We start from the raw sequence: 22,546 nt of genomic DNA, 5'->3' as shown, positions 1-22,546 counted from the left end.
AACTTGGTAAGTAGATGTATTCTATGAACCGCATTAAGATTTTCACCCAAAAATAGAAAAAAAAAAACAAAAAAAATTGGGGGTTCCCCATACTTAAAACTGAAACTCAAAATTTTTTTTTCATCAAACACAACATCAATACGTGTGGGGTATCTATGGATAGGTATTCAAAAATGATATTGAGGTTTCTAATATCATTTTTTTCTAAACTGAATAGTTTGCGCGAGAGACACGTCCAAAGTGGTAAAATATGTGCCCCCCCCCCCCTGTAACTTCTAAAATATCAGAATGATAAAACTAAAAAAAATATATGATGTACATTACCATGCAAACTTCCACCGAAAATTGGTTTGAACGAGATCTAGTAAGTAGTTTTTTTTTATAATTCATAAATGGTACAGAATCCTTCATGGGCGAGTGCGACTCGCACTTGGCCGCTTTTTTTATATACGACCACGTGGTACACTTCTCTCTTAAGACGTCTCAAGCAATTCCACAGAAAGTCAGAAACATGAAAACGTTGCCGCGGCAACCCCTCAACTCCTCCACTATCAACCTTGATGCTTAAGAATTACGGTTCATTGTCGTTTAACATTGATCGCATTGATTGATTGTTTACCGGCGACCTTGCGTGCTGCAGACTGGAAATTATTTATTGATTCGGTATTACCATTGTTATTTTAATGCGTGTATGTGCATTATTGAATTAATTACAGTACCAGCCGGTTATGTTCCTTCATGTTTTTTAATTATTTCTGGAACAATTAAGCTACGTACTCCGCATTTCTGATGTTTATACGTGGAAATGGACAGAAGATATTTTCACGGTCCATAGAATTTTCTTTGATTGTTGAACCTCCTCTTTCCAAATAGCCGGGTCCACACAGAGCAAGTATACGCGCGAGGCAATTTCCTCGCGCACAAAGCGGCCAGTGTAGACGTGCCTCGGCCGAGGAACACGCGCGCGCCGCCTAGGCCGAGACACATCTACACTGGCCGTTTAAGAATTACGGTTCATTGTCGTTTAACATTGATCGCATTGATTGATTGTTTACCGGCGACCTTGCGTGCTGCAGACTGGAAATTATTTATTGATTCGGTATTACCATTGTTATTTTAATGCGTGTATGTGCATTATTGAATTAATTACAGTACCAGCCGGTTATGTTCCTTCATGTTTTTTAATTATTTCTGGAACAATTAAGCTACGTACTCCGCATTTCTGATGTTTATACGTGGAAATGGACAGAAGATATTTTCACGGTCCATAGAATTTTCTTTGATTGTTGAACCTCCTCTTTCCAAATAGCCGGGTCCACACAGAGCAAGTATACGCGCGAGGCAATTTCCTCGCGCACAAAGCGGCCAGTGTAGACGTGCCTCGGCCGAGGAACACGCGCGCGCCGCCTAGGCCGAGACACATCTACACTGGCCGTTTTGTGCGCGAGGAAATTGCCTCGCGTGTATACTCTCTCTGTGTGGACCCGCTTAATGGGTTACATATGTGGCATTCAGACACGTGTTATAAATAAGAATGTATTGCCTCTTCGCGCGCCTATATCGGCTTACTTGTAGGTTTGGCGCTACGATAGAACACGACACAAACATACCCACATAAGGCCGAATCAACTGGCTACTTGACTGTTTTTTGTAAATAATGTCAAACTATCTTGATTTTCCTGAGGACCAAATGTCTATATAGGACTCATGGCATTTAAGCAACACAAAGGTCAGAAATGAGAGTTAAAGTCTGACGCTCACACTCGACGATTGAAACGCCTCTAACAAAATGATAAGGTGATGTGACGTCACATCATATAAGTCTGTCCTAAATGTATGGAAGATCAAGGAAATTGCCATTTTGACCCTGAAATATTGCGTTTATGTGTATAGTTGTCTTACAATTTATTTTTCAATAGAATGTAAGGAATCGAATGGTACCATTTTCTTTTCTATTTTTGAGAGACAAGAAAAAAAATTTTTTTTTAGACTTCGGGCCTTGTATTTTTTTATAATCTCAATATAATTTTTTAAATTCCACTTTTTTATAATGGATGGCTCATTTTCTATACATTTAAATAAATTTTGTTATAATATTCAACATGTGTCAAGTACCCAACTGTTAGACCGACACTTCACGTCTTTGGCGTTACCGAAAATGTCTCTGGAGTTAGGTACCAAAAAAACACGTTTTCAAATTAAATATTTGTAAAATCAAGACAAATATTAAATTGGAAACGTGATTTGTTGAGATCTATTAGAGATAACATAAAATGATACAAAAGTAATTTCGATAAATAAGAAATACATATACTGGTAAACGGTGTCTGAGACACGCTTTTTCTGATATCCAACGTGACTTTAGAGGTGAATGTCATGTTATGAGTGCGCAAAGAACGGCCGTCATTATGAAAACGCGTACAATAAACACCTATATGCAGTCACTTGCTTGATTTCTTTTTATTGAACTATATTGCCTAGGTAATAAGGGCCTCGGCTGGTATCGAGTTGGTGAGTGGATATTGATTATTAATATCATTATCCATTGATAATAATATATATTGATTATAAAAACAACGGATTCCGTTTCCACACCCACGCATTGCGCTGTGCATTCAGTAATCGAAATGTGTTTGCGATAAACATAATTAATCATAAAGCGCGCGGTTGTGTTACGTGGTAAACGCAGCGCTTGCATTGACATTTTCCCTGACCCTCTCCCTGATCCCATGATCGCATGTGTTCAACGCTGCTTCTGTCGCATAAAACAACCGCGCTTTACTGTAAAGTCAATACAGACAGGCAGACTGAAAAACAACTGTCCCTTGGTCTCTACGGTCTTCAAAAGTTGTACTACACTTGGCCCGAATGTCATGTCCGTTCGAAGTTGGTGTTTTGGTCCTTTAATACATTCTTTACACACACGCACACGCACACACGTGCGCACGCACGCACGCACGCACCGACGCACCGATGCACGCATGCATGCGATAACAAAAATCTCTAAAAAAAAACTGGCTTATATCCATATTTCACAATAGAAAAATTAGGGTCATTCTAACAGTTTTCTACGATTATGGCTTCGTGTGATATTTATAAACTGAATACTTCAAATTGTAAAACAACTTCCTATTTTACAAGTACTACATTTTTAACGTCGCACTAATTTATGTTTGTACAGTCATTTTATTTCCAAAAAGTTGGTTAAACGGCATTATTTAATTGAGGTAAACGTCAACTCAATAACTATTTTAATTACAGTACAAATTAACGTCTTTTTATAAACTCTTAATTAACGCATAACTGAAATACGTGTCGCATTACAACATGTAAAGAAAGACGACTTGATATGTACTTGTAATTAAAATGCAAGTGACCATTTAATTAAAGTAATTTGGTTTGTCGATAATTATATGAATTTCAGTGCCATTTCTCTTGCTTTCTCAGAATCTTGAAGTGATTCAGATGGACAATATTAGCTCTAGACCAGCTTTTACGGGAAACAACGTATACCTATAGAAAAAGCAAATATCGTAAACAAATTTGACAGCTTTTGTTGGAATTTAGCCTCAAATTTTTATGGAGGTTGATTTCACTGGAATATTGTTAACTAACATATAATTAAACAAAAAAAATATGCAAATAAAATATTTAAGTATACACAGTGCCGGCGGGGAAACATCGACATCTTTCGTCAACGGTATATGTAGGACGGATCGTATTTAGAGACAAAAATGACATATTTTTTTTTAATTCGCCTAGTTTCAGAGTTAATAACAATTTAAAAAAATCTTTATTTTATTGTGTTTAGTGCATAACGCCTTTTTTATGGCGAAGTCGCCATTGCGGGACCTAGTCTAGACGTCCTTATTGACAGATATCTAAGTGACAAGGAACACTTTGAATAGGCTAGATTTTTCGAAAATTACCAATTCATATTCATTCATAAATTTCCCAAGAACATGTATTTATTATGTTTTAAAACATACAAAAGGAAAAAAATCCAAAAAACATATTTTGAAGAATTGGCTTAAATTAGTATAAGATTTTTTCCTTCTCATGACCTGAGGAATACGTAGTTGAATTTTTTTCGTTTGTCGCAACAAGGTGCCCCCTTGTATAAATTGTTGATAAGATCAGGATTTTCGTCAAACAGTGCGTGATTACGAAGTATTGAAGATAAATTGGTGTGTTTACATTATTTGCAAGTTCTATTGGACTCCACGTTAAGTGATGAGCGTTACCTAGGCCAAACCGGTCGTTAATTATGTATGTGTATATCTTTCAATTTATGATGTTTGTCCCCAGGGAGAGGAGTGAGAAGAAGACCCAGATGCTATTCAACCAACAGCTGATAGAGCAGGACCGACAGCAGCAGATGTTGTTGGAGCAGCAGCTACGGCAGGTAGGTGCGGAACACTGAGGCTGCTAACCTTACCCCTGAATAATATAGTAAACTTTGTAACGAACGTTTCACATTCAAAGTTAACTTTCTTAAGCCATGTTTTCGCCAGAGAAACATTTCAATTGAATTTTGTTTGAAGCAAATACCGTTATCAAATAGTTAGAATTTGACAGCCAGTCAAAGTTCGTAGTTCGAAAACAACTACTGCCTTTTTAAAGATCTAGTTCGGGGATTTGAAAGTTGGATATAGACCAGAATTGTAAATGTATCATCTAATTTCAGGTGAAGATGATCCAAAACCAACAAGTCGGACCTGTAGAAGTGGCATCTGGACTTTTAAACGGCGTCGGATCTCAACCATTAGCGGCCGTGCAGTAAGTCTCTTTCTAGAAGAAAAAGTATTTTTTTTTGGTAGGTTAAAAAATAAAAAAATATACATTTTTCTTTGCCCGATTACTAAACAATTTTGTCAATCAAACAAAAACAATCAAAATTAAAGCGCATTATACAGCGAGTTAAAACTGGAGAATCTTAAATTCTTCGTTCTTCATAATTTCTTGTTTATGGAAAAATACGTGTTCAACATTTTTTTTTTATGTAAGTGACGGACAAATTATTATCTTTGCTTAGGAAACTAGTCTATTTAAAAAAATGCCAACAAAAATGATTCCAGGTTAGATCAGCAATCCCAGCTCCTCCAAGCGCAACAGCAGCTGTTCCAGCAGCAATTCCAGCAGCAGTACAGCGATGAGGCGATGCAGCTGCTGCAGCACAACCTGCGCCAGCAGGCGCGCCTCTCCCCCGCCGCGGCCGCCCCGCCCCCGCACCAGCTGCTGCAGCACCAGCAGGTTTCATTTCAATTTCACAATTGGACGTAGTTTTGCGAAAAGGATCGCGATGGATCTTGATTTTTTTTTTTATACAAAGTTTAAACTTAAACTTAAGAACTGGACTTTTTTGGTGGACCAATTAAGGTGTACTTTGTACTTTATTAGATTATTTAGTATAACACACTTAAAACACGCTATATTTTTGACGCACGCTTTCAATAGGAACAGCTGCATAAACAACAGGTATGATGAAATCAATTAGCGAATTCATGAGCATCTGTCATGAAGAGTGAATTGGTCCACATTCCCAACCTGCTAAGTTTTATAGTATTCGACAGGTAAAGCGTCAGTTTCATCCCAAATCATATCATCATGAATATATCTTAACAGTTATTTTTACCTCCAGGTTTTGCTAGAACAGAACATGAAACAACAAGTTCTGATGGAGCAGAACCTTCGAAATCAGCAGCAGATGTTAGAGCAGACGCAACAACTGGAAACCCAGCAGTTAGATCCGCAGCAGAACAGCTTGCTCAACCAGCAGTGCATCGCCAATGAGATCAGCAACCAGCACCAGGCGCTGCAGCAGCACATTATACAGCAGCAGCAGAACATCATAGCGCAGCAGGTGTGTGAGATAACCTCCAGGTCTTAAAATAGTGGTCTTTTCCAAAAACGCGTATCACCTTAGGCACCAAATTACTATAGTATAATTTCAAAGTACCAGCAATGTTAAAGGTCAAAAGCACCAATAATACTAATACACCTTGTTGCAGGCGGTGGCCATACAGCAGAAGCAGCTAGAAGAACAGCTAACTCAAGATAACTTCATCGCCCCACCAGCCGTAGCCCCCAACCAGCTGGACCCGTCGCTCCAGAACCTCCAGAACGTGTTGGCGCAGATCATCCAGCGGCCTGATAGTCTCCAGGCGCGCAAGGAGTCTGAATCGGAGCAGCAGCCGCAGCCCCAGGAGGACCTGCAGCAGGTCAGTAGAGTCCAGGTTGTGGCCCCTTCTAGCTGTCTAAGTTCAGCAACAAACACCCGTGGCGTTGTATCAGTTGGGCTAATAAACGAGATAGTCATTACAACAATTCAGTCTGTAGAACCTGCTTTTAAATATCATCATGAGTCTTGCTAAAAATAGGTTAAGATCCGTTCTCTTTAGATACCCTACAGTTCCCAGGTTGTCAGATGTTGAAGTAGTAACAGAACAGAATAGGCGGGTCCGCACAGAGCGAGCATATGCGCGAGGCACAAAACGGCCAGTGTAGACGTGCTTCGGCCGAGGCGGCACGCTCAGGCGAGGAAACCGCGCGCGTCGCCTCGGCGAATTTTGTGGGCTAGGAAATTGCCTCGCGCGTATGCTTGTTCTGTGTGGACCCGCCTAATAATTATTGTTTGTAATATCAATATTACATTACTGAAAATGCTACTCCAAAATCCTTTTGGCAGCACAGTTTCATTACTGTATAGTTATAAAATTAATCTTCTCTTACCTTTTATTTACATTTATACTTTTACAGCAACAACAAGAACAGATGCTGCAAATGCAACAGAACCAGCTGTATCAGCAGGCGCAATACATCCCCCAGAATATTCTCCAGGTGGACCCCAACATCTTGGCGCAGAGCCAGCAAGTCGCGCAGGCTCAACAACAGGTATAGGCAGGCATACTGCTTTTACATAAATTGATTTAGTGGCTCCATGGCTCCGTCATTTTGAGAAATTTCTAAAAAATATGTAAAGTCAATGTGAAGAAGACCTCGCTTAGCTCAGTCAGACATAGTCAAAGAGGAAAGCTTCACTCCTTCTGATCTGCCGACCTTCTGTATGTGGAGTAATTTGCACAAACGCAAGAGTTAGAAGCGCCGAAAGAGCATGTAGAGGGTCTTTCCCACATAGACCTTAATTATTGAATCTGCTCACATAATTTCACGAGAATAGGCTGAGAAAGCAATTTTGCCCAATCTGAAACTGAGACACTTCGAACTCGCACGGTCAAATCTGACGAATAGTTTATAGTTTTATAACGTCTTAAAAGGGCTGTATTTCTAAAACCTCGTGATTTCCAGGTGAACCAGGCGCAGCAGCAGCTGAACATGCAGAAGCACATGGTGGCCCAGCAACAGCTGGCCCTCCAGCAGCAGATGATGACGCACCAGCAGCTCCAGGTCCCCGGGCAGACGCTCTCCCCCCAGCACATCCGCACCCTGCAGCAGCAGCAGTACCTCGCACAGCAGGTCGGTGTGACATGCAGGTGTACAACAGCTGCTCTAGCAGCAGATGATGACGCACCAGCAACTCCAGGTCCCCGGGCAGACGCTCTCCCCCCAGCACATCCGCACCCTTCAGCAGCAGCAGTACCTCGCACAGCAGGTCGGTGTGACATGCAGGTGTACAACAGCTGCTCCAGCAGCAGATGACGCACCAGCAGCTCCAGGTCCCCGGGTAGACGCTCTCCCCCCAGCACATCCACACCCTCCAGCAGCTCCAGGTCCCCGGGCAGACGCTCTCCCCCCATCACATCCGCAGCAGCAGCAGCAGCATATCGCGCAGCAGATCGGTGTGACATGCAGGTGTACAACAGCTGCTTCAGCAGCAGATGATAACCCACTAGCAATATTGCAGCTAAAATAGGGCGTTATTATGTCTAGACCATTTCACGTCTTTTACATCTTTGGTGTTGCAGACGTCCATAGGCTACAGTAACTGCTTACCATCAGGAAGGCCGTAAGTTTGTTTGCCACCGACGTGGTATAAAAATATATGTGAATTCCATAGCGATTAATCGTTTATAAGTTCGAAAAAGAAGCCGATTTGACTAGTCAGCCAAATACCCTATATTTTCTTTCTTATTTAAATAAATAAATAAATATTATAGGACATTTGCACTCTTACAATGTTTTTCTCAATATTTTTTAATTTTACCCTGAATATTTTAAGACATTTTTAATTCAAGCTGTTCATTAAATTTCAGGAATTGCAACTGCAATCGCAGCAAAACTACCTCGACCAGCAGAACCTGGCGTTATACGCTCAAAAACAGCAGCTCATGGGACAGCAGCAGCTCAAGGTCGAGGAGATGCTGCGAGCTCAGAGGCCCATGTACCAGCGACAGGTAACCTTACACCTGCAACATCTGTAATTACAGTTCTTAGCCTTCGGCGGTGTCATGTGTTTTGAGAACCCGCCAAAACTGAAGGTCAAGCTCCAAGCTTCTGCGGGTTGAGACATATCGTTGGGTTGTAGGCCTGTCGCTTCTTTTTAGGGTTCCGTAGTCAACCATGTCTGTCTGTCTGTCTGTCCGAGGCTTTGCTCCGTGGTCGTTAGTGCTAGAAAGCTGAAATTTGGCATGGATATATAAATCAATAAAGCCGACAAAGTCGTACAATAAAATCTAAAAAAATATATTTTTTTAGGGTACCTCCCCTATACTTAAAGTGGGGGTGAAATTTTTTTTCGCTTCAACCCTAGAGTGTGGGCTATCGTTGGAAAGGTCTTTCAAAACTAATAGGGGTTTTCAAGAAACATTTTTTGATAAAGTGAATATATTCGGAGATAATCGCTCCGAAAGAAAAAAAAATGTGTCCCCCCCCCCCCCCCTCTAACTTTTGAACCATAGGTCGAAAAAATATGAAAAAAATCGTGGAAGTAGAGCTTAAGAAAGACATTAAATGAAAACTATAGCGGACATGATCAGTTTAGCTGTATTTGAGTTATCGCAAAAAGTTTTCCCTTCATAGTAAAAATACTTACTTTAATTAGGTACTGATTATGCAAATCTGCCTATTTGTTCAACTCGGGTGAAAGGTACCGTTTCAACCCTTGGTTAACAATTTACTATACTTTAAGCTCCAGTTTAGCTTATTGTGACGGAAGAGTAACTACGGAACCCTACACTGAGCGTGGCCCGACATGCTCTTGGCCGGTTATTATTTTTATGACACTTTGGTAATTATCTCTTCTACCGTATGGCTTTACCACAAAGGCGCTTCGCTTCAACTTTTAATGGCCCTCAAAACTAGAACACACAACACAACACAACTAAGGAAGGTTGTATATCGCAGATACTAGAATTACATAAATAAATATTATAGGGACATTCTTACACAAATTGACTAAGGCACACGGGATACCGATATATATATATATTTAATATATAAATACTTAAAAACATAGAAAACATCCATGACTCAGGAACAAATACCTGTGCTCATCACACAAATACATGCCCTTACCGGGATTCAAACCCAGGATCGGCTTCATAGGTAGGCAGGGTCACTACCCACTAGGCCAGACCGGTCATTTTGCTTGCAATTTCAATTTGCTTTACCGATCTGTCATTTTAGTCTAAAATTGGTCTGAAAGCAAGGATAACTGTCATCATTAACTAAATCGAACTGTCACTGCAGTATAAAACATCTGTAATATAAAAAAAAAAACAATAAAAAATATATATATTTCTCTTCATTATAAATATAAGCAATTTTGTTGATTTCCAGGCCTCCGAACAGAGCCAGATCAGCTCTGCAGACGTGCACGATCAACTAGTCAACGAATACCAAAAACCTCTCCAAACACAGATCTCCGTGGATCAGTACAACCAGTATTTGGAGCTGCAGCAGATGCAGAAGCCTGAGGAATACCACCAGATGCACCAGATGCAGGGGCAGTCGCTGCCCCACAATATGATGAACTTTAGGTAGGTTGTGATGGCGGGGTCGCCATGTGAGGTAGGAAATAGGGAAACAAGTGAACTCTAGTAATCTATAGTACTAGAGTTCACTTGTTTACTAACACAGTAACAATTAATTAAGAAGGGTACAGAGCAGTACAACCAGTATCTGGAGATGTAGCTGATGCAGAAGGCTCCTGAGGAGTATCACCAGATGCATCAGATGCAGGGACAGGCGTTGCCTCACAATATGATGAACTTTAGGTAGGTTGTGATAGCGGGGTCGCCATGTGAGGCCGGAAATAGGGAAATAAGTAAATGTTGCGGATTTACTGTGTTGTTTAGAAGAACATTTTACGCTTACATCAAATAGACACTAATACAATTTTACGCCTCAATTATTTACAGTAGTAGCATAATTACGTGGTTTATGTTGAAATAAAAAACCTTTAATATAAATATAGTGGTAATGCTGGTTTTTTTTTTTAATTAAACTTTATTGCACAAAATATATACAACAATGTACAAATGGCGGACTTAATGCCAAATGGCATTCTCTACCAGTCAACCATAGGGCCAAACAGAGATACAATTGGAGCAGGGAAAGAAAAAAAAAAACAATGAATTAAAAAGAAAAGCAAACGAATATACTTATAAACTACATATATATCACATAAATACAAACATACATACATACTATAAATATAAGACACACATACATACATATACATACACATACATCCATATACATACACCACTACCACTCCACTTCTTGTATTTTTAACTACCTTATTCTGTTTGAAATTTTAGATGTACAATATATCGTATCGTATTGCAGCGTGGCGGGCGACCGGCAGATATCTAGTCACGAAGGCACCCCGGTGCAGCATTACGCCACGAACCCGCTGCAGCTGTACCAGCCGGCGCAGTCGCAGCCCGCGCCCAGCGCGCTGCACTACCAGGCGCGGGCCCGGGCCCAGGCCGACCTGCAAGGCGAACCGGCGGCGCCTAACGTGCCACACTCCGTGCAGACTTCAGTGCAGCAAACGGTGCAGAATCATGTACCACAGTCGGTGCCCAGCTCGGTGCCGCAGGTATGTGTTTCTGTTGTTACATTTTAGCATTACTAAGCCATAGTTGAGTCATACAAGCCAGCAGCATGTTGACACGTGGGCGAAGGTCGGAGACAAACAACGTGTGTTTCGTGTCGAGTATATTGGGAAAGTGGTATGAATATTTTACTAATTAGCAAGCCTAAATTAATAATATTTGATTAAAGCGCCACCTATCGACTGCCTGTAAAACTGAGTACCATTGTTGGATGTCGATTATCGATAAGCCATCTAGGGTTCGATACAGTATGAAAAAAGTCAGATAGATGGCGCTGTTAACTAGTTAACACCATTACCAGTGTCTTAAAAAAAAAAAAAAATTATTTATTTTCAGATTCCTCCGATCCATAGATTGTTAGTTACAAGACACTTATAAAACTACATTAGTAAACTATCTTATATTACAGGTTTCATACAAATATCTATTTCTTAGGTCGTATGATATGGAGTTCGGTATAACGGCGGAGAATATCCGAATCCCACCTCTCTGCTATCATTCTCAGGATGCTGTTTGCGCTCCCCCTCATCCGCCTCACCACAGATGCCGTCTTCTTCCTCACTATAGCATAAAAGTCCTCTACAGCGGCATCGGCAAACATTCCAGAGGCGCTACAGAATCGAGGAAGCCCAAACAGCATTCTGAAAATGTTATTATATTGGATACGCAGGGTATTATAAGTCTTCAGCCTGAAACTGGCCCACAGGCCACACGTGTAAAAACTTTGACAGTAAGCTTTGAATAAAGTCAGCTTCACTTGGGCACTACAGCGTGCGAACCTGTGTGCCAGAATCCCACCTCGGACCGACAACGCTCTGCGCTCCCTCTCGATGTCAAGATCGTCTTTCAGGTCCTCGGTCACAATATGCCCTAGGTATTTGAAATGTGTGACACGATTCAAAGGATATCCGTTCAACATTATTTTGGGCGTGTAGGCTGGACACTTTAATTTACCCCTAAAAATCATGAACTCGCTTTTGGCAGCGTTGTATTTCAAACCGTGCTGCTGCGCATAAGTCTCACATGTTTCAATTAGCTTTTTTAGCCCTGATACTGATGGGCTCAACAGCACCATATCGTCCGCATAACTTATATTATTTACACAAACGTTATCAATTCTACAGCTGGCATGAATGCTGCTGAGCCCCTCAATCAGTTCATTTATATACATACTAAATAATCTAGGCGAGGTTAGCCCCCCTTGCCTTACCCCACACTTTAGCACATATGGATCTGAATATTCTTTAGCCCATTTTACCACGTTTATCTGCTTACTATACCAGTGCGACATGATTCCCGTCACAGCCGGATTTATGCCTGTCTCTTTCAATTTTGACCACAGTATATCATACGACACGGTATCGAAAGCCTTAGAAATATCTAAAAAACAGGCATAAACAGGCGTATTTCTCTTAACATAATAGCTTGCTGTATGTTTTAAGGCTAATATTGCATTTTCCGTAGACAGTCCTTCACGAAAACCGAATTGCGCATCATGTAATTTAACGTGTTGGTTTAAACAACTATCAAGAAACCTATCTAGTACCTTGGCGGTGACTGTAGCCAAAGAAATCGGCCTATAGTTACTTTTATCCGCAAGATCTCCTGTAGAGTTTTTAACAAGGGGAATGACCACAGTTTTCATCAAATCAGGAGGTAAATATGTGTGTCTCAAGCATAGCGTGAACAGCATAGATAATAATCTTCCAATGTGCGAACCCGCATGTTGAAGGTGTTCAATGCTGAGCCCGTCGTGCCCCGGAGACTTACCTCTTTTCATATTAGCTATAGCTAGTCTAACGTCTTTAGCGGAGACTACAATAGGCTTATCTCTCATATTGGACTCAGCGTTGAACCCCTTACATACGGGTTGAAAAGGGGGCTCCACCTTAAGGCGCTCTTATAGACAGATTTTAGGTTTTTGAGGGGGTGAAGCAGACGAAGTGGTAAAGCAGGCAGGCGGGCGCCCCGCGCGCCGCGCTCGCAGCAAGCCTACGTCCTTATTCTGACGCCATCCGTATTCTGGTTTGTTAGTTCTGGGATCTTTTCCGGAAATTTATATTGATTATGATTTAATCTTAATGAAATTAAAAATTTGATAATTATATATAATACTAGAGTATACCGCGGCAAATTGAGAACCTAGTAAAATGATACCAAATCGTTTTGTGTCGAAATAATATTACATACAAATTCAGACAAAAGTTACAACTGTCTGCTCTAAATCATATATAGATACCTATTCAAAACTTAGTTGACCTTAAAAATGCAATAGAAGTCAATTTCGGGCAAGTAGTGAAAAAAGGAAGAATACTAGCAAAGCTAAGTAATTTGTGGAAGTGAACGTAAAAAGGTAGCATGTTTTTGCTGGTATTGAGATAACTGAAAACATAAGCATAAGGTATGCACAAGCATATGTAGCTCCAAAAAGTAGATAAATTATGCTATCTTCTCAAAAAAGAACCATGAGTCTAACTGTAACGACTATTTCTATATTATTTTTTGAATTGACGACAATGAAGACGACGAAATTTTAAATTTTTAAATTTTAAAAGTCGAGAAAACTGCTATTTATTATTTAAAGTTTATAATGGCAAAAATGCACTTATACTACTACTACTTCGAAGTTATATAGTAATTAGTATAATTGACTGACTTTAATTAATGTCTAATAAAGAATCAGTCTGTTGTCTGTCTACTCTGTCTGTAATCAAATATTACAAGTATATTTGACCCACTGAGGTTTCAGATGAAGTTGAAAATCTGCATACATATGTAAGAGGGTGACAATGAAATATTATGGTACCATCGAGCTGATCTGATGCATGAGAGAGGAGGTGGCCATAGGAACTTTGTGTCAAAATATCGCAACCAAATTGCGTTTGAGGTTGTTAGAATTGTCTCAATGAGTATTATTTTCCTTTGGAAAGAAGTACAGTTAAGACCTGTTCCGTAAAGTTAATTAACATACAAAACTTTCCGATGAACAAAATTATTTTATCGTCAACTATGTTATTTATCCCTTCAAGTGGTGGCCCACCACTCACGGGTCAATGCGATAGCCAGAAAGCTGTCGGCCAACAGACGGTGGTTAGTGAGGTGTTGCCATATTTAGTGGCAAAATTGAAGGCTTTGAAGTATATTTACGCTCTTCTAGCGCCCAAAAGTAGCTAGCAAGTTAGACAAGGAAAACATACATACACACGCTTGTTAACGCTTGGTTGCTAAGGACCGTTCATCTGGGATCGAACGCCTAGGTCGAGTTCTGTCTTGATTTTTAAAGAGGTTATTTTGTAAATACACGGTACCCTCGAGGAAACGGAAAGATTTTAACAGTATATTCCGGATCGTATTTAGAGGCAAAAATGTCATATAAACTTATTTAATTCGCCTAGTTTCAGAGTTAATACCAATTAAAAAAATATGTTTATCGTTGTGTTTTAGTGCATAACGCCTTTTTGATGGCTATGTCGCCAGTCGCCACTTTGGGACCTAGTCTAGACTACCTTCTTGACAGATATCAAAGTCACAAGGTACCATTTGAATAGACTAATTTTTACGAAAAAAAAATGTACCAATTTATATTAATCCATAAATTTTCCAAGAACATGAACTTAATATGTTTAAAATCATACAAAAATTAAAAAAAAAAAAAAAAAAAACAATTTTTTTTGCGGAATTGACTTAAACTTGTACATGAAATTCTTCTTATGACCTCAGGAATACGTGGTTAAAAAATCCGTTTCCTCACGGGCACTTTTTATGACTTAACCTTTGAATTTTAAGCCCTACGTAGAAAATTAATTATAATAACAATTACCTCCAATCATAACTTTGTTTTGTGGTGGTAGTCATATTTAATAAGGAAACTGGAAAACTGTCACTGTTACTAGGTTTGATTAGTTAGGTGCATGTGGCGAAATGCATAAACATTACAATAATTTAACAACAACAAGGACAACTTCAACAGAAGGACATGATGTCACGATCCTCAGCATTGAGGGACCAAGAAGAAGAAGACAATAATTTAATTATTCTATTCGAATAGCGTATTTAGTGCTTATTCTAACGATATATGCTTCAATATATACTTTTATACATAGATAAGCTTAAATAGTTGAATTTGTAATATTCTCTAAATCCGCGCTGAACACCCGACGGGGCCCGCCACGTGACTACTTTTTACGTTTTGGCTTCTGCCACTTGAAGGGATATACTATAGGCCTTGACTAGTGATTCATTTCAAAATAAACTATTTTAATATATACATATTACACATAAGCACCCTAATGCAAAAATGAAGAAAATATATTTTGCGAAACTTTCGATCGATTTTTCCACTTATATTTTGTATTGGCAGGAAAAATAGTAAAAGCATATCACAAAGACATAACAAGGTCCAAGGTTTTAAAGAAGAAGGTAAAATTGGCTGAGACCTGAAATTGACGGCAGAGTGTCATCGAAATTTATACTTGAAAAAAGAAATAAAATTTCACCAGTTTTCATTTCATACAAAACAGAAATAGCATGGTATAAAAGTATTATACCAAACTTTTACAAAGGACTTTATGTTTAACATTATCAAAAATGGAATTTAGTGACATTCTTGAATTTACAGAATAATTAACCAGTGAAATAAAAATATTGGCGAGAGGTACAAATATATACGAACTTCCGAACCGAGTACTTGCAAAATTTTGAATGGAATTTGAAGGGTAAATATCACTCCTGCTCACCTTACAAAATAAAATAGTTGATAAATGTTGTAAATAAAGTCTTAAGTGTATACCATATGAAAGTTAATAAACCAGAAATACCAAACAAATTCAACACTTATAACATAAACTATTACAGCCATTTGAGCACTTCCACAAAAACGTGAAATGGTACCTTTCACTAAGCACTATTTAAATCCCACATATTTAAATCCAGTATATCTCCTGCATCCTGTATGTGTTAAAAATGAAGCTGTTCCAATATAATGACTTATATAAATTAAACAAGCGGATTAATTTTATTTGTTTACGTTTAAAAATAGGTATTCAATTTGATTATTACTGTAATAGCCATTTAAAATATTATTTTACCTAAATTGATAATTAAAAGTTAAAAGTACCCCTCACGAAATAAGTACTACTGAATTTTATACTTAGCAGTGTTTTTTAAAATGAACATGTATTTTACCTTCCTCGTATTAAAAATGAAAAGTAGAGTGTTTAACTCGGGTGCAAGGCACCATTTCATCATTTGGTTAATCGTGGCTGTATGCCGGACAGGTGCGTGTGTAAAACTTGTCAAAAAAGGTAATATGACGGATGGATGTCTGAAATGTCACCGTATTTAAGAATCAATTAGCTTAAAAATTAGTTTTTTCTTCGTAAGAGTGATGAAAACATTGTGTGTATAACATATTTGTATATTTATAGTGTGATTATCCATTTTATGTAACGTCCGCTAAACTAGCACAGGTCCGACGCTGACAGTGGTCACGGGCATACTGGCGTACTGACGGTATTGCCGCGCAGGGTAACGTTTAGTAGACAAAATGTTGAATTCATAATTATGAATGAAAAATTTAACGCATCGATAAACTGACAAGCAAAATGTTAGAGTTACTTAAAAGCTATTGAATGAAGTAAATTTTATATTGATATTCGTTATAGTACTTCTAAAATATCGAAATAAATACAGTTTTAAGCATATTTTCAAAGCAAAAATCTATTGAGAAAAAGATGAGCCATCGTGTTTCTGACAAGCATACGGCTAGTTCAAAGACTGAAGTTATACATACTAGAAAATAATCGATGAAATCCTTGTACAAGTCCGTAAATATCGATTTAAAAATAGCGCATTTTACTATACACCGCGCCTTAAAATAATCCCTGAACAAGTTAGCAACATCTTTGGGTTCACTAACGCCATCTACACTAGCCGACAGACTTGGTTTACAATTTAACTTTTTGGTACTTTTCCAGAATTTATTAAACTGTTTAGTCGCGTGTTGTGTTGCTAAAATGTCAAATTTAATCTGCTCCTGATTGTTTGACAGAACTTAAGCCTAGATTTAAAAATTTTACGACTAGTGCACATCTTTTCATAAATGGGACCACTCCTGGGTTTCCCATGTAATACATATGTCAAAAAATCTAACCTAGCTTGCTTGTGACTGTTGGATACATGTTTATTCCAGCCTAGAATGCTTTTACGCTTATTTTTCTCATTTGACTTATGCACACTACTTTCTACAGATGCTCTATTTAGCGCGCCAATTATGTCACAGTACAGTTGATTAATAACACTTTTATGTGAAATATCCTGACACATATTATCCGCACAGTAGTGAAGTTCCTGCGGAAAATCAACTACCTTTAAATAGTTATTACATAACTCTGAGTATTTAGCGATCTGTTCAGGGCTTCTCACTCCCCATAACACTTTATTACAAAATTCATTTTTCTGTATGTCTTTTGACCTAATTACGTTAATATTACATTCAATTTTTAATGGATAGTGATCCGACCAGTATACATCATACAGAACCTCGATATTATTTAAGGTGTAAAATGCAGAAGTACTTACCAAGCAATGATCCAACCACCTTTGCGATCCGTGCGCATCACTCACAAACGTGTGGGTTCCAGACGATGTACCCAGTCGAATCACATCCGCACATATCCACTGCCTTTCATTACAAAATTCGAACATTTCTTCATAAAATTGAGCCGATGGGTGTGCATTGTAATCGCCTAACATATACACATTTTCTACACTGTTGTCCTCGATAATAGCATTCATTTCGCCCAAACATTGCGTAAAAATTGGCAAATTATCCGGTACATCTGTCGGCATATATACACATATCACCATGAACTCCTTTCGATCCTTGGTTACGACTTTTATTCCCGCGATACGCTCACTACTGCACTTTACAACGGTGACACTGTGAAACGCACTATTTCGCCAGAGAATCGCCACGCCGCCGTGAGGCCTACCGCGAAGAACACCAGCCGACAAATCCACCGCCGATTTGCCTGTGTAACTGAAGTCCTCATCAATTTGCCCTAGAAAGGCCAAATCATGGGGCATTAGCCAGGTTTCTTGAAGAGCAATCACATCCGCCCCCTTACAAAGCGATCTCACACAGTCAACGCTTCTCTTTATATTTTTGCAGTTATATGTTATAAAAGCACTACTATTATTACTCTGGGCCGTTCTCACAAATATTGTTTATTAGACCCTGCCCCCCACTTCTTTCAGCGGAGCCACTGGGTTTGAAGCGTATGAAACGGCAAAATTTAATACCATCAGTACATATATATTATATACATCTTAAGTTACTAATTTAATACATCTTAAGTTACTGTAAAGAAGTTAAATTTTGAGTGAATGATGCATATTATTGTTTTGGTATTTATTCCATAACTCCTGCAAGTCAATAGTCGGATACTCCTATCAATCATTTACAAAAATTATAAACTCTCCTGACACCCCCAAATCTTTGTACGTATTCAACAATATGTTCTAAACAAATTCAACAAAACAACTGCGTTCGGGTCTCAGGAGCATACCTTTACTTCAGCAATTCTCCTATGAGAATGATATGATAATTACCTGTCAATGACAATGAACGGGTTTTTTACTCGTCTCAGGAGCTGGGCATCCCCAGCTCGTTGCCTCAGGAGGTCCGCGCGGCGCCCGAGGCCCCGCAGGCCCCGCAGGCCCCGCAGGCCCCGCAGGCCCCGCAGGCGCTGAGCCTGCCCGAGGCCGAGGCGGCGGGCGGCGGCCACAAGGAGCAGTTCCACACGCCGCTCACCGAGTTCCCCTCCGCGGCCGCGCACGAGGCCGCCGCGCGCCAGCCCGACCTGGCCTCGGTGGATGAGAAGCAGGACGCCCAGGAGGGTGAGATACATACATAGTTCCTATTTAACCACTACTTTCCTGCAGCTCTGGGCTATAACCGCGAAAATCGAAGTTCGTCAATTGCGGACATTTTTCTCTGTTACTCTAATTACGTCTTAGTGAGAGTAAAAGAGAAAGATCCCCGCAAACCTTCCAACCCAGAGGATAAACTAGGCCTTGTTGGGATTAGTCCGGTTTTCTCACGATGTTTTCCTTCACCGAAAAGCGACTGGTAAATATCAAATGATATTTCGTACATAAGTTCCGAAAAACTCACTGGTACAAGCCGGGGTTTGAACCCGCGACCTCCGGATTGCAAGTCGCACGCTCTTACCGCTAGGCCACCAGCGCTTCGTACAAACTATTTTGTAACTGTATTAAACATAATATATAATAGTAAATACGAATTTCAGCGGGTACAGCGATACCATCTCCAATAACGGGGGACAAGAAATCGCGCGGTTCCAAGAAGCGTTCGCGCGAGAAGGACAAGCTGCCCAAACTTACTGTGCTAGAGGTGAGACTTATGTACACTTATACTTTAATACCTTCTAATTTCTAATAGTTTTTTTCTTAGATTGCGAGGTATACATAATGTAAATTACGTATCTGTATATGTATAGTAATAATGAATAAAGAATTTAATAATATTAATTTTGTATCTGTGACAATGTATGGTCAATACAAATAAAGATGAAATACATATATGACTTAGTGTCATTGATAAAAATAAGCAGAACGTTTAAAAAATAATCACTAAAACCTCTCTCTCTTTCAAAGTCGGTTGAAAACCCAGGCTTAGTGCAAAACGGCTTGTTAATTCCGACATACTAAATGGCAGACTTTAAAAATAACAAAAACATATCACAATGAAACAACATAAACTTTTCGATTCCTTTTTAGTGATGATTCCACAAATACGTAGTATAATGAAAAAAAATATTGTCAAATCGACAACCGATGTCTTCGACTTCAAATCGACCTAAATCATGCAATATATATAGCTTCTTGAAGTGTAAGGAATAAGGAGATACATAAATAAATATTATTATGGGACAATATTACACAAATTGACTAAGTCCCACAGTAAGCTCAATAAGGCTTGTGTTGAGGGTACTTAGACAACGATATATATAATATATAAATATTTATAAATACATAGAAAACACCCATGACTCAGGAACAAATATCCCTGCTCATCACACGAATAAATGCCCTTACCGCGATTTGAACCCACGATAACGTTATGTTTAAGGTGAACGAGACGAACGTGGAGTGCCAGTTGGAGTCCAAGTCCAAAACGGTCACGTTCAAGTTCGACGTGACCGACGTCAACCCGGAGGAGATCGCCACCAACCTGGTGAGTACTGCAGGAATTTTGCTAATCATGCTAAACTGAGAACCCTGGCTCTTCCAAGATAATGGTCACATTTTACTTGACTTCGTTATTTTGGATTGGAAAGCACAAGGTAAGCTTGAGATTCTAAAACAGGCTCTTTATGTTGTAAAATTTTGAATTGAATTTGCAAGTAAACGTGCTAATTAAAATTACTAGGGTCTTTACGGTATATTCCCATCTGTCCCCGCCGGACACAGATGGGAATAAACGCTACATCCGAATCATTTCCATCTGTGCCCGCCTCTTGTATGGTGGTGGTCACGCGGGGCGGTCACAGCTGGGAATACACCGTCTTTACTTTTCGAAGTGCTGGAACTTGTTGGGGTTTAAAACCGTCGATGTATATGTAAGATGTACTTGCAGGTGTCGAACAACCTGCTGCCGGACTGGCAGGCGCTGACGTTCATGGAGCTGATCCGGGACATCGTGCAGCAGCTGCTCGCCAACCCGGGCTGCGCGCCCGTGCTCAACCCGCAGCACTCTGCGCTGCGCCTGCAGCTAGATAAGGTAGTGTCTAAATCATTGTTATGTTAGAAATTGTGTTGTAATAATTGTATATAGCTACGCTCGCTTGGAATTTTCCTGTTGGTCGGTGCGAATGGAATCTGACAAAGTGGCCTTGACTTGGAAGATGTCCGGCAAAAGGAAACATGGTCGTCCTAAATCTTAAATTTACTTGACGCCAGTCGGTGGATCAAGAGTTGGGTGTATTGGAGATGGGATGGGAGGAGGTGCCAAACTGCCCAGGACTGGATAGCCAGTGGGAGAATATGATTCGAGTCCTACACCCTAACAGAGAGTTCTCCTTGCATCGGTTTCCTCATCACTAAGGGTCGTGGCCACTTCTAGGGAACAGCTTCTCTTTGACAATTTGTCGCCAACTCTTTCTGTCTATCGCCGAATGTAGGGCACCGTGGAACGTCACATCAAGCGCTGAGCGAATTTGGTCTGCTCACCTAATTGGGCTCCTGTGTGTCGGCTCGCCTTCGATTACTTCGATACCAGTGATTGCCAACTTTTCCTGGTTATCACTGTCCTTCCTGGCAATGTGGTCAAAATACACAAGCACTATGCGTAAGCAGACGTTAGACACACTGATTTAGTTGTATATACTTATTTCAGTTCATCTAGGATCGATGCATTAGTGCGGGGAGCCGTCCAGTGTCCAGCATCCTCCTCCAACACCACATCTCAAAGGCATCAATTCGGTTACGATCAGCTTTCCTTAGGGTCCAAGTCTCTGCGTCAACTGCAAGAGAGTATCAGGGTGAAAAGAAGAAGGATGGTCATGGTGCTTTAAGATTGTTGTCAGCAAGCTGTCTATATGTTACGTTACTTATCTAATGATATTTATAGTGATCTTTTGTGTAATTATCCCCTTAGGAAAGATCCGTCAATTACTCAAGAACTTTTTCGATATGTTACGTACTACAATGGTGGTTTGACTGACACACTTCAATCGCCCAATCATCCCACTTTTGCACGGTCGAGGAAATGGATTCTTTAGTTGTTTACGATTCACTTTACATTGGACAGCTCTTAGCATAAGTATATACAACTAAATTTATTTGTTTTTAAATTATAGAATCGGGATTTAATCGCGTATTAAATTTTAAATCTATCTCCGACGTTTCGAGGACGGCGTTGTCCCCGTGGTCTCGGAGAAGACTGGCTAAAGTTGACATCTACATCCTCTAGCCGCGGGAGTTTTACGAACTATTCGCACTTGGTCTTGTTTATCAACTTGAACGTTTTGAGCACTAGGCATGTTACTCTGCCGACACACAACACTAACGATATTCGATTTATGACTGTCGATATTCGTTCTCGCTTACATATACTAATGACTGGATTCCATGTGGATGAGATCCCCAAACCCTCGTCCTGATTGAAATTGCAATGTTTTTTTTATTTCAATGTCTTCCCGCACTTTTTTGTTTTTCGTGAAAGTTTAAATTAGATTTAGATTTAGATTTATTTATTACACAACATACGATTGCATTACAAATTACATTCATGTCAATTTATATGAATCTATATTGTGATTGTCAAAAATAAATTCTAATAATGACAAAAAATAACATCATAATCCAGATAGCAACAATTAATAAATGGAAATGTTCACCTGAAAAGGATCGTCAAGTCAGAATTTATTGAAAAACAATAATAAAATAAAAATGAAATAGAATCAAGAAACAAAAACAATGTCAAATATGCAAAAATAAGT

The 22,546-nt window shown here is 39.5% G+C and overlaps 1 protein-coding gene across 10 annotated transcripts in view; it reads left to right on the top strand.

Annotated features, from left to right (window-relative positions):
- The window catches only part of LOC133530496 (serine/threonine-protein kinase Wnk-like), a 98,288-nt gene that overhangs the window by 54,962 nt on the left and 20,780 nt on the right, over positions 1-22,546 (top strand). For all 10 annotated transcript variants that reach the window (XM_061868409.1, XM_061868407.1, XM_061868408.1 and 7 more), the window contains 14 exons: positions 4,309-4,405; positions 4,688-4,779; positions 5,079-5,253; positions 5,642-5,863; positions 6,012-6,221; positions 6,760-6,894; positions 7,309-7,476; positions 8,214-8,354; positions 9,739-9,938; positions 10,750-11,005; positions 18,671-18,920; positions 19,334-19,437; positions 20,176-20,280; positions 20,683-20,826. In XM_061868409.1, the coding sequence (XP_061724393.1) occupies positions 4,309-4,405; positions 4,688-4,779; positions 5,079-5,253; positions 5,642-5,863; positions 6,012-6,221; positions 6,760-6,894; positions 7,309-7,476; positions 8,214-8,354; positions 9,739-9,938; positions 10,750-11,005; positions 18,671-18,920; positions 19,334-19,437; positions 20,176-20,280; positions 20,683-20,826 (2,299 nt within the window). The remainder of the gene's footprint in view (positions 1-4,308; positions 4,406-4,687; positions 4,780-5,078; positions 5,254-5,641; positions 5,864-6,011; positions 6,222-6,759; positions 6,895-7,308; positions 7,477-8,213; positions 8,355-9,738; positions 9,939-10,749; positions 11,006-18,670; positions 18,921-19,333; positions 19,438-20,175; positions 20,281-20,682; positions 20,827-22,546) is intronic.

Source organism: Cydia pomonella, chromosome 23 (genome assembly GCF_033807575.1).
Source record: "Cydia pomonella isolate Wapato2018A chromosome 23, ilCydPomo1, whole genome shotgun sequence".
NCBI lineage: Eukaryota > Metazoa > Arthropoda > Insecta > Lepidoptera > Tortricidae > Cydia > Cydia pomonella.
Note: the sequence above shows the minus strand (reverse complement) of the source record. Positions and strands in the feature narration are given on the sequence as shown.